Source organism: Eulemur rufifrons, chromosome 16, assembly GCF_041146395.1.
Source record: "Eulemur rufifrons isolate Redbay chromosome 16, OSU_ERuf_1, whole genome shotgun sequence".
Taxonomy (NCBI): Eukaryota; Metazoa; Chordata; class Mammalia; order Primates; family Lemuridae; genus Eulemur; species Eulemur rufifrons.
In genome coordinates this window covers 59,080,772-59,093,952 of record NC_090998.1, presented here as the reverse complement: position 1 = coordinate 59,093,952, position 13,181 = coordinate 59,080,772, and the positions used below count along the sequence as shown (strand labels likewise).

The following is a 13,181-nucleotide window of genomic DNA, read 5'->3' as shown; positions in this document are numbered from 1 at the left end:
TGGTTGCTGTACACTAAAGTAAGTGGAGAAGCTTTCTTAAGAGAATATAAACTTTGAGTAGCACAGGTATGTAGGGCTGATGGGATTGAAAATGAGCAAGGAAAGCAGTCTAGGATGGGAAAATAGCAGAAGGCAAGTGGGGAATTAACTGCTTAAGGTTTATTCAGGTTATAATGAGTAGAAAAATTGAGTAAGGTAGGATAGAAGGAAATAATGTTTACGGGAATAAAGATTAATGTGGCAGATAGAGAACAAAGTTATGGAAGGCTTTGAGTGCCAGACCAGGGATTTTGGACTTGATTCAGTAGATAATGGTATGTCCATTAAATATCTTTATGTAGATGGGTCTGGAAGTAGGATACAAGATGATTTGGAAGAGTGAGGGGTAAAGATATTAATTAAGATTTTATTAGAGTAGTCTTGGTGTGAGGTCGTGAAAACTTGGACTCTCTCTGACTTTATTGTCCATCCATTTTTCTTCTTGCACATGAGATTACTCTATTTTTTAAAAATTGTTTGCTCATTTGTTAGTCTAGTTGCATATAGTTCTCTTTCTGTGGTATTATTTGTCTTAGGTGGCAGGTACTAAAAAGTAAAGATTGAATTTGTGTTTTTATATGTGGTACTTGTATGAGCAGGACACAAGTGTACATTTAATATGTTGTAAACGATTTTTTAAAAGTTTAGTACTTCGTCTTAGAAAAAAACCACTAAGAAATGCTTAAAGTATTAGAGTCACATATTTACGAATAGATTGAGGTAGACTACAGAAGTGAAATATCCTTTTAGATTAAAAACCATTGACTGTGTTCCTCATTATATACATATATATGTTTTATTTATTTTATTCTATTTTATTTTATCGAGTCTCTCTCTGTTGCCCCTGCTAGCACCTGGTAGCTTCATCATAGCTCACTGCAACTTCAGACTCCTGGGCTCAAGTGGTCCTCCTGCCTCAGCTTTCCAAGTAGCTGGGACTACAGGCACACACCACCATGCCCAGCTAATTTTTTTATTTTCTGTAGAGATGGGGTCTCACTCTTGCTCAGGTTGGTCTCCTGAGCTCAAGCGATCCTCCCTCCTTGGCTTCCCAGAATGCTAGTATTACAGTGAGAGCCCACACCTAGCCCTCTTTATATGTTTTGAAGTATTATTTCTGTTACCAGAGGAGAACTTATAACTGCTTTATAAGGTTTATTACTGGGAAAAATCTTTTATTGTATTAAAAATTGATTATATAAATGACTTTTCAGACTGGAATAAAAGTTATAAAATGTATGAATCTTTTTAAAGAGTTCTGAATTGAGGAAATCTTTTATTAAATAATTCAAATTGGGTATTTTGAATCAAAGGCTTTCTGAAGTGTAAGGAACTACAAAGATTATTTAGTTCAGCAGTTCTTAGAATGTAGTCAATGAGTGTCTTCCTGATGAGCCTAGAGATGATTGAACTTCTTGAAACTTTGATTTTTTATATATTTGCTAGATGAGTTATTCATGATCACTCAGATTTGGTGATCATTTAGCAAAATTAATGTGTTATTAGAGATTACTAAAAGCTTTCATCATATTCTGTGAAGTCTAGCTATCTGTAAACATTGGCAACATTGTAGAGCTCATGTATATGTATATGGAAATTAATGGATTGCCCCAGTTTTTGCAACATCAAGTATTATTTTGAATGAGTCATATTTTTAAATGTTGCTATTTGTTTTGTTATTAGTACTATTAGTTTAGTTTCATCATTATTGATTTAGTATATTGTATTAGTGATAGCATCTTTGTAACAATAGTATTTTTGTATACTGTTTCCCAGTATCTTTAGTATACAACTTCCCAATGTCTTTCAGCCATTTATGCATTCAAGTCCAATTATAAATTATCTATATGCCAATGATCCTTGCAAAGTATTCCTGTACAATGATACCTCATTAAATTTCACCATTGGTCATTGTGCTAGTTTTCTACTGTTCCTCTAACAAATTACCACAAATTTAGTGGCTTTAAAACAACATGAATTTATTAATTAAACAGTTCAGGAGGTTAGGAGTCAAAATGCAAGGCGTTAGCAGGGTTGTGTTCCTTTTGAAGGCTTTAAAGGGAGAATCCATTTCCTTGCCTTTATCAGTGTCTAGAGGTTGCATTTATTCCTTGGCTCTGGGCCCTTCCTTGTATCACTTTAGCCTTGGAGGTTTTTTTTGTCACATCTCCTACTACCCACTTTGACCCTCTTGTCTCCCTCTTAAGAACCCTTGTGATTACATTGGGCCCACTTAGATAATCCACTCAGATAAATAACGACCTTTTATCAAGATCGTTAACTTAATCACACCTTCAAAGTCCTTTTTACCGTGTAAGGTAACATTCACAGCTTCCACGGATTAGGATGTGGTCATCTTTGGGTGGCCATTATTCTGACTGTCAGAGTCAGTGCTAACCTCTGGAGCACCCTGGCCTATTGGAAGTGGGTCCTATTGCTGGATTACCCAAAGTCTGATCTGGCAGGGCATCTCACCTGGGGGGTTGATAGCTAGACTGAAATCCTAAATTATGAAAATTCTTAGGCTGCAGATATCTCCTTATGTAAAGTAATAAAATAACTATAGAAATTTTAGTCACCACTTTATTACTTTTATACTTATTCTCTCCTGTTAAAATAGCTTCATCTTCCCAACAGGTACTTGCTATAACAGGCTACTTGCATGTAACAGTTTGTATTAATCACACACTCAAGAATATTAATAGATGTTATCTTTTTTGAACATTTTATTATGGGAAATTTCAAATATATTAAAAAATAGATGGACTAGTATAATGCACCCCTATGTACCTGGTGCCCATCTGCAAGAATCGTCAACAGTGTTCAACTCGGTCAGTCTTATTTCATCTATACTCCCACCCTTCCAACCCAGATTTTTTGAGAAAATCTCAGATATATCATTTTATTCATAAGTATTTAAGTATATATCTGTAAAATATAAAGACTTTTCTTTAAAACGTCAATCATAAATACACTATTATTCTTTAAAAATTAATAATTCTTTAATCAAACTATTCAATGCTTAAACTTCCCTGATTATCTCATAAATATTCTTTTTATAGTACTTTATTGTGTTGGACTTGGTTGATATGCCACTTGGGTTAATCTTTTAAGTCTTCCCTCCATCTGTTTTTAATTTTTACTTTTCAGTTTATTGAAGAAACAAGGTATTTTAATCTGTAGAGTTTTCCACAATATGGGTTTTTCCCCTGTGGTGATTGTTTAATGTGTTCATTAGTCACTTATATTTCTTGGAAATTGGTTGTTAGAATTAGAGGTGTACTCAGATTAAGTTTCAAATTTTCTTTATTGACAAGAATACCTTGTAAATGATGTTGTGTATTGCCATCAGGAGGCACATGATGTCTGATTGTCTCTCTTCTTGTGATAATAGCAGCCATTAATAATGATCATTGTGTAGGTCTGTTAATTCAATAGGGGTATAAATTAGTATTCTACCTGGCTTAGAAAAGTGGAGTCTGGAGAGAGTAACTAAGACTTGTCCATACCTTTTAAGCAAGCAAACCAGTCAACCTACATTTTGTTAGGTATTTTGTCTTCTGCCATTTTACAACTTTACTGAACCTTCTACTAAAGTTTGACATTTAAAACAGGGTAAAATAATTTGACAGGTATGTTTTATGTTATATTTTGTGTATATCTCCTTTACTTTAACTTCTGAAAGTTCTGCATTAGCAGTACTTAAATATTTGCAATTGTTTGAACTTCCCAAGTAGGAAAATATTACTCAATATTATATTTCCTATTTTATGGGTACTAAAGATTCCATCTTTTTTTGTTTTGTTTTTTACCTATTAGAGGTGGTTCTTGTTAGAGGCTTGAATAAGATAATCTAAAAATATTGTAGATATATAATGAGACTCTTTAGTAAATTTGGAGAGCCTGATTGGAGAAAATGTTAGCTTTAAAAAAAGTAAGAGGTACAGCCAGTGATCTACACAGTATATCAGTAAAATTCCCAGCCAGAAATCTTTTGTATTTTCCTTATGCTTGGAGATCTTCTCAAAGTGTGTTCCCAGGAGTCTGAGAATTCTCAACACCCTTTCAGAGAATTTGTGAGGTAAAATTGGTTTTGAAATAATACCATGGTGTTTAGTATTTCTTGCCTTTTTCTCTTACTCTCTCATAAGTGCACAGCACAATTTTCCAGAGACTACAATGGGGTAGGATGATATCACTGCCCTGGTGGCTATTGGAGTGTGTGCTTGGGAATTCTTGTGTTTTCAAATTTTTAGTTTAATTTTTTTCTAAGAGGTGTTTTTTAAAAAATAAACTTTATTTTAGAATAGTATTAGGTTTACTGAAAAATCATGAGGATAGTACAAAGTTACCATATACCTTGTATCCAGCTTCCCCCGTAATGAACATCTTACATTAGTGTGGTACATTTGATACAGTTAATGAACTCACATTGACACATTATTAACCGAAGTGCATATTTAGTTCAGATTTATTTAGTTTCTACCTATGCCCTTTTTCTGTTCAAGGATACCATCCAGGATGTCACGTTACATTTAGTTGTCATGTCTCCTTAGGCTCCTCTTGGCTATAACAGTTTGTCAGACTTTCCTTGACATGCAGAGGTACTCAGGGAACAAGTTAGCATGCTATTGTGTGATCTAGAAAAAGGCATGTAAAGCCTCTAGGATACTGGAAGCAAAATAAAAAAATATGTAAAAGGAATTAGAGATACAAATCAGCAGGTCCTCGTGATTGGATATGTAGTTTCAGGAGGATACTAAAGACAAATTGTGGTTTACAGAGTACTTTTGCACATGTTAAACATATAGAATCTTAATAATAATGTTGAGGTGGTGGTATCCTCATTTTACAGATGCAGAAACTGAGATTAAGGGAAATTATGTAGTTTTTCCAGAGCTCTACAACAAGTAGACACCGGAGTTTAGGACTCTAACACAGGCCTTTGCATAACAAGTTGAGTTTTCTTTCTGTGAGTTTTAGGGCATTAATGTATTTAGCAGTTTGTAGCGGATGAGATAAGATGTTATAAATGACGTATATGATGCAGAGGGGACCAGAGGAGTCAGTTATTTTAGAGGAGGGGAGAAGATGATGTCAGTAAAGTTTTCTTAGAGGAGGTAACACTTGATCTGAGTGAGTGTTGAAAGGAACTTAGGTATTTGCCTGCCTAGTGAAGATGAGGATGGCGCTGTGGACTGAGGGACGATTTAGAGTAGCTATAAGTAAATTGTGCAACATCATGGTGTTTTCAGGGAAGTGAAAATAATTTTCATTTGTCATATTTGTAAAGTGTAGGGTTGATGGGTGTGTGGAAGAATGTGTGATGTAAGACTGGCAAAATTATGAAGACCCTTGAAGATGGGTTTAAATGTTTTTCTCTCTAGTTTTGGTAGTCTATATCTACCAAGTGCAAAATCATTGAAGCGATTTTTCAAGGCCTCAGGATCTAATCATACATAAGTTTTAGAAGGCTCTCTATGATATCAGTATGGAAGATAAATTGCTGAAGTGTAAGAAATTCAGGTGGCACGTAATAGCAGTAATAGTAGGCATGGGAAATCAAAAAGGATAAATATGAGATTTGGGGCATATAGAACTTTGGATCTTGTCCTGGACTTAATATTAGGGGTGGAGGAGAAAAGGGGTGGGAGGAATAAAGATGAGGGAGAAGTTTAGAATGACTTCTAGGTTTCTGTGTTACATGATCAGGTGGGAGGAACCATTCATTAAGATGTATATTTAAATGGAGATGTATAGTCTCTGTTGCAATTACTGAACTTTGCACTTGTAGGGTGAAAACAGCCATAGAAGATACATAAATGAATGAGCATGGCTATGTTCTAATAAAACTTTTTTTACAAAAACAGGTAGCCAGCCCACTGGCGATAGCTTTCTGGCCCCTGTTCTGGAAGAGCATGTGGGATGGCTGATACTCTTGTGGCTATCTTTGGAAAATGCAGTTTCCCATGTCTGTATTAAAGTTTCTTATCAGTTTTTGACCTAGTTGTTTTAGCAGCCATTGATGAGCATTCCTAAATCCATTAATTCATAAGGGATTGCAAAGTGGTGATACCCTTCTTTACTTGTTGACTAGAATTCCAAAAACATTGGAACTTTTCCATAGCAGCTATTTGATTATCCTGAGGTATAGTTCCTATAGGAAAGGGAACATACATTTTTAATTCTTTTTATTTACTAATTCTCAGAGTGTAATAACGTGGGTCCCTAGCATTCTTCAGAATGAGTGACAATTTTTGTTTGTGTTATGAACTCCTAGGCCTTTAACATACTTAATTTGATTAAATTGACTACAGGGACTAACCTTCTGATGGTCATATTACTATATTTTTGGCCATTGAGAGCTTACTCTAGTTGGCTCCTGAGTCTTTGAAGGACCTTAGTCATTTTTGACAACTTCTTCCCTCTGTGATGTGACTCATTTTGTGCCTTTTTCTGTCCCAGACTGAAAATCAGCCATTTCTGTCTACAGAAGCCTTTGTTTCTTTCAGTCAGAAATGGTATTTAGAGACCACAGTCTAGATTGTAAGATTCATTGCTACGGGGTTGGTCATTGTTTTTAGACCTTCATAGTGGATAGAGCTAGGAAAAAAAAAAAAAAAAAATATATATATATGTATATACACACACACAAATGAAAATATATCATTAGTTCTTTCTCAGATTTCCAGTCAAATTTGGGATTGATTATATTGTTTTTAGCAATTTTAAATGCATATCTATTTTTTCTTTTGAAAATAGGAGTTACCAAAGATGTGAGCATAATATCACAGTACTGATGGAAGTCCATACATATTTCTCAATATGCCCATACCTTCAATTTAGAGAGAAACTTACTGCATGATACTAGATATGTTGAGAAATTTTGAGATGAAAACGAAGTTTAACGGAACTCAGGTTGAGTTGTCTTGATCACTTTAGTAGAAATCACCTTAGAGTATACTAGAGTTTACTGGGTATTATAATTGCTGAGATGTGGGCTTGAAGATTTGAGAAGTGAAAAGAAAGGTGCTCTGGGTACTTTAAGAGGAAACTAGTATCAAAGGAGATAATTGCTAAACAGCAGCGTTTGTGTTAACTAAGAAAGCATGTTTTCATTAAAAAAAAACAAAAAACAAAAAAAACCACAAAGCTCCCACAGAGCTAATTAAAATGGTTGTCCTGAAGTTTAGACTAGGTATACTAGGAAAATGAATTTAGTTGGTAGAGCACTGGGTAATTGGAAGACTAAGACTGTCTTAGTCTGTTTGGTGTTACTATAAAGGAATACCTGAGGCTGGGTAAATTTATAAATAAAAGAAGTTTATTTAGCTCATGGTTCTGCAGGCTGTACAAGAAGCCTGGTGCTGGTATCTACTTGGCTTCTGCTGAAGGCTTTTGTGCTGTGTCAAAATATGACAGAGAAGGTCAGAAGGGAAGTGAGCACGTGGGAGGAGGGACCGAACCCAGGAGGCATCCTGGCTTTATAACAACCCACACCCTCAGGAACTAATCCATTCTCCCTGAGAACCAGTCCTGTCTTGTGAGAGCATGAACTCACTCACTCCTGCTAGAATTGCATCAAGCCATTCACCAGGGGTCTGGCCCCACCTCCCAATACTGCCACACTGTGATCACATTTCAACATGAGATTTTTGTGGGGACAAACAAACCAAATCCATATAGCAAAGATGGAATCAAGAGATAAAAATACAAGATGAAGTGAATGACCAGGTTAAGTAGGAGTTACAGTGTAGGAGAGGTAAGAGAAGTGAGCCTGTTTAGTTCTGATATGTCTGGGATTCAGGTGATTACTTCATGGGTCCACATCATTTTTTCTTGCTTACTTTTCCATTATCTGTTACTTTAATACTCCAGATGTTGGCAATTCTCAATTCTTACTTGGGTCAGAAAACTTTTTCAGTTTAACTGTTCTAGTGAGTAAGTAGCTCTCCAGAGAGATTGAAATATTGTGGGTTAAGTATGTTAGTACATAGTATAAAAAAGGTTTAGTTTAGTATCTGATGCATAGTTGCCATTTTTTGAGCACTGTTATTAGAAGGGATGTTAAAGATTATAAGGTTCAATTTAACAGCTTTGTAATCAAGGACTCTGAGTACTATAATGGTTAAGTAACCTACCCAATGTCTCATAGATAGTGGGAGAGTTGAGTCTGTTGCCTCAGCTTGATGCTTCCCCCGTTTCACTTTAAGACCTCTCTGGTGTTTGCTTTACCACTCTTTGTAGTCAAAAGCTATCCTATCCTTAAAAAACAAGATAATAAAATATCAGGAATTCATTAAATACTTCATCATACATTGTCCAACAGCTATTATAATTCTTAATAGTTTTCTGTACCAGTTCTCCTCTGGATTTTGCTTCCCCCTGGCCCTAGATTTCTAGAATTTATGCTTTCTGTATTTGCATTACTGTATTTATGTGGAGAGAAAAAAATTATTTTCTGCATACTTTGTGCCCTACCCTGGGCTTGGTGTCTCATACACTTTCTCATTTAATCCTCTTTATTGTACTGTTAGGTAGATATTACTCTAGTTTTACAGTTAAAGAAACCAAGGTTCTGAACGGGTAAGTAATTTGTGTAAGGTCAGTTAGCTAGTCAGTGGGCTATATTAAGATTTAAATACATATGCTCTAATTGTTATTCTTGTCATTGACTGTAAAGGCTAATGTTTTTGTTATAAACTCACCTATATTACACCTAGACTTTTAAGGATCCTTTTACAGTTTTTATATTCATTACCTTTTATAATGTATACTTTGAAAAACGTGATACATAATGTATTTTATTTAATCCAAAGCTTTGTTCTTTTGTAACTAATTTTGACTTTTGTATCTAGGCTGAATATTTTGACATTTAGGCACAATGTAGTTGCTGAGATGTGAAGAGCAGTTGCTAACTGCATTCTTACATGTGGTAGATTTATGAGTCATGGAGGTTGATGTTTCCATAATATTATTAGCAGTCTTGCTTATGGCTTGATACTGTACAGCATGATACTAATCAGTGATTTGTTAGAAATGGAATAGAACTCTAGAAGGAAAGAAGTTATTTGTTATGCAGTTCTTGTCTCTTAATTCAGATCTTGGTCATGATTTAATCTATAACATAGGCTCACATATCTATACAAAGAATGCAAAGAATTGGCCAAAATGAAATTTTAGAAGCTCTTATTTCAAACTGAAAATTTAAATGACTTAAAACAAGTCATAAGATTAAGCATCAAATGTTGAAATATTTACTTATATGTTATTTTGTTCTCATATCTTACCTGGCATGATTGGGTTAGAGCAACTATGGCTGGTTAGGTCAGATATAGAGAAACATGTTAATGAGGTCAAAGGCCAAGGTTATAAGTTTAATTCTTTTAGTGAGCAATTAACTTTTTTCTGGTTTCATAACTACAGACTTCACCAGCAGTCTTATCAGATGCATGCCATTAGTTACAAGTGAAAATCATATTGATTAATTTTGAGCTTCTCCTGTGTGTGAAGACCTTGATGAAGGAGGTTGGTTTAATCTTGGCAAGAACACTAGTACCAGAAGAAATATGAATTCATGCTCCCGTTACCAAATAGTGAGGTGAATCTGTAACAGTGTTATTTTATGAAGGACAGAATTATTTAAGAAAAAGAATAGGGGAATTCCTAGGAATGGAATTTGGGTATATTATGGGCAAAGAGTAATTGTGGAAGAAAATATAAATGTGCGGGGAATTACAGCTAAGGATGTTCTTAGGATTGAGATAATTTTCTATGTTGAATTGTAGTGATAACAGAATTTTAGGACTGTATCTGATCTCATGAGCAAGTAGGAAAACAAAATTCAAGATATTTATTCAAGGACACCTAGAAAATAGTGATAGAGTTAGGCTTAGAATTCAGATTTTATTCTAGTCTGTATCTAGTCCATAGTTCTTTGTGTATCATATTAGGCATGCAGTATGTTAAGTTTTTGAAAATATAAAAATGAGCATGACTTGTTTTTTTGCCATAAGAACTTAAAATTAATTCATTTAATAAACAGGAACTTATTAATCTATGTTTAAGAAATTCTTTGCTAGGTTTAAGGGTTATAATAATGACTTAGCCTTTTTTTTTTTAATTTATGCATTTTTTCATTCAGTATTTGTTGAATGTCTACAATGGTGCCGAGCTCTGTTTGGGTTTTTAAGGATATAGCAGTGAACAAAATAGACAAAATTCCCACTCCAGTGGAGCTAACATTTGAGTGGAGAAAGTAAAAAAAAAATGCATGAATACATACTGTGTCATGTAATGATTGCTGTGATGAAAAATAAAGCAGGGTAAGAAGGATAGAGTGTCACAGAATAGGGGGTGGGTGCTGTTTTCTAGAACTATCATGGAAGTCTTCTGATGAAGTAGCTTTTGAGCAGAATTCTAAAGGAAGTTTTCTAAGCAAAGAGCCAAGTGTAGAGCTCGCATTTCTATTGGGCAGACCGTGGTGGTTAGATGTTAAGTGTTAGAGGTTGGAGGAAATGGTGAGTGAAGTCTTTCCTCCTCCTCAGTCAGGAAGATGGAGGTGCAGGGTCAGCGTTGCTGGGAACACATGGACTCTCTGGGCTTTCCCCTGCAATCCCACCTGATAATAGAAGGATGCAGTGACAACACAGATGGAATATCTGTCTGTCATACCTGCAGTAGGAGGTCAGGAAACCCCTTACCAAGGATGTAATGCTTTATCTAAGAAGAATGAGTCTACCAGGAGGACCACTGGGATGGTCGTGAGGGGCTACAGCTCTGGAGAGATTAAGTTAGGAAGGGGAGTCAGTGATAAATTGAGCCCTTTAAAAGTCAGGTCAGTGGAATCATCTGAGGAAAGCATGTTGAATGGAAACAAAAGAGATTCTAGGATGCAGCCTTGGGAAATAACTATCTTAAGGGGGTACTGGGGAAGGGAGCCAAGCAAAGAGGGAAGAGAAAAGAGAGAAAATAGCTTGTAAACTAAGGAAGGGGCAGTGTTTTGAGAAAAAGAGTGGTCAGTTAGATTGAGCTGGGGAAAGGTAAGATTGTGCTAGACCTGAGTTGTCTGATAGAGTAGCCACTTGTCAAACATGACTGATTTAAATTTGAATTAATTAAGTTAAATAAAAAATTTAATTCCTTAGTCTCACTTGCCACATTTCAAGAATTCAATAGCTATGTGTAGCTAGTAGCTACCCTGTTGGACATTGCAGATACGGAATATTTCCATCATTGTAGAAAGTTCTATTTGATAGCACTGTGCTACACCCTTATAATATTGGAGAAAAGTTAAATAACAATTAAATTATTTATGTATTTATGATAGCAATAGAGAAAATACTATGAGATAGCTAATTATGCATTGTCAAAGAACTCACACTAGGAAGTCAGGGTTGAAGAAAGATAACTTCAGCTTGAACTTTGGTAGCAGAATTCTTAATTTAATTTGAGCTTTGAAGGTTAGGTTACTTTGGAGTTATTGGATAGGGGAGCAAAAAGAAACTAGAAAATTACAGATCACTTTCAGCGATCAGTTTTACTAGACAGGGAATTTTAGCTAAGTAGAGTTTTAGTTAAGTGGAGTTGCAAGACTGTTTCATAGATCAAAACATTCTTGTGCGATGAATAATTGGGCCAAATTGTAGAATATTTTAAATGTCAGGATTTGGGGCTTATTTTTGAAAAAAATAGGGTGCTATCAGTTGTTTTTCAGTGGCCAGAGTGATCGTCTAGGGAGGAAATTAAGTTGGCAAATTAATCGCTCCCTTCTGGCTCCTTTCTTAGTCTCTCATTTGTTGTGCTACTAAATAATTCTGCCTTATATTTATATGCTGCTTTTCAAACAAAATTTATAAAGTACACTCATGTAAACTATTATTAAACTTCACAACAATTCCAGAAAGTTGTAAGATTTAGTAATTAATGTACTCACAAAAGAGAAAAATCTGTCAGAACTTAAATGACTTGCAAATGATGGGCTAGCTTAAAGAATGACTAATATTCAGTGAACTGGAGATATCTTAATGTCAACTAAATTACTGTACAATACATACTGTCTTCAGTTTATGGTGATCTTGGCAGTACAGACTATGTCTTTATCATTTTTTTGAATCCTAATACCAAGGACAGTAAATGAGAGAGTGGGATGAGACTGAATACAGGGATACCTACTGACAGGGAGTTACAGAAGTTGAGAAATGAGGTGATGTAGGTCTGACCTGGGTGGTACTAATGGGAAATGAAAGAAAGGACTGGATATGAGATAAACATTGTAGAGGTAAAAATAATCAGAACTTAATGATTTGATCAGATTTTGGGGGAAAGTCACGGATGACTCAAGGGTTTAGGTCTAAGGGATTGTAAGAAAGATGGGCAAATCAGTGTGGAAGGTGATTTCTGACAGAAAGCCGAGTGCTATTTTTGACATAAAAATGCTTTCTGAAACAAGCTTAAAGCCTTCCTTTGTTAACAGAATTTTAGAACTAGAAATTAATTTGTAATAATGTCCAAACATACAGATAGAAGTGTTTTCAAGTTTTAGAGATATACTAGGTCTGAAAAAGAAATTTAGAAGTTACCTGAATATAGGTAATATATTAATTACCTGAGCCTTGAGAATGAATAAAATCTGCAGGAAAAGAGCAGGTAGAGAAAGAACAACAAATACTTGAGGCTGAGCACAGGTTATGGCTATGCACTTATTGAATGGGAGCACAAAGTGGAGGCAGGAAAATAGCAGAAGTGAAGCCAGAGCAGTGGATTATTTTAGAAACCAGAGGAAGAGAGAGCTTACATGAAAAGGCTGATAGAATTAAATACATACTGGGAGAATGAAAACTCCCCAGAACATGCCAGAGAGGACTTCACAAATTGGCTGATTGTAATTTCCTGAGGCCAGGATTTAAAAAAAAAGAAAGATTGATTTTTTTTTTTTTTAAGAATTTAGTTTTTAGTGTAAAAGTAATATGGAACTTTCTTTTTGCTACTTAAAAGATTATTGCACCACTTAATTCATTTGATAAACCATAGGTGCTCTAGATTCAAATTCAGGAATATGAGGTTAAATCACTTCTGAGAAAATTTGTTTTCTTTTTAGATCTTGCCATATTCAGAAGTTGCTGAAGTTCAAGAGACAGTGA

At 35.0% G+C, this 13,181-nt stretch overlaps 1 protein-coding gene across 4 annotated transcripts in view; it reads left to right on the top strand.

Annotated features, from left to right (window-relative positions):
• The window catches only part of OSBPL8 (oxysterol binding protein like 8), a 149,829-nt gene that overhangs the window by 46,634 nt on the left and 90,014 nt on the right, over positions 1–13,181 (top strand). Inside the window, exon 3 of one of the 4 annotated variants that reach the window (XM_069489806.1) lies at positions 13,139–13,177. The exons of the other annotated variants lie outside the window; for them this stretch is intronic. Within the exon in view, the coding sequence (XP_069345907.1) occupies positions 13,139–13,177 (39 nt within the window). The remainder of the gene's footprint in view (positions 1–13,138; positions 13,178–13,181) is intronic. 4 annotated transcript variants of the gene reach the window in all.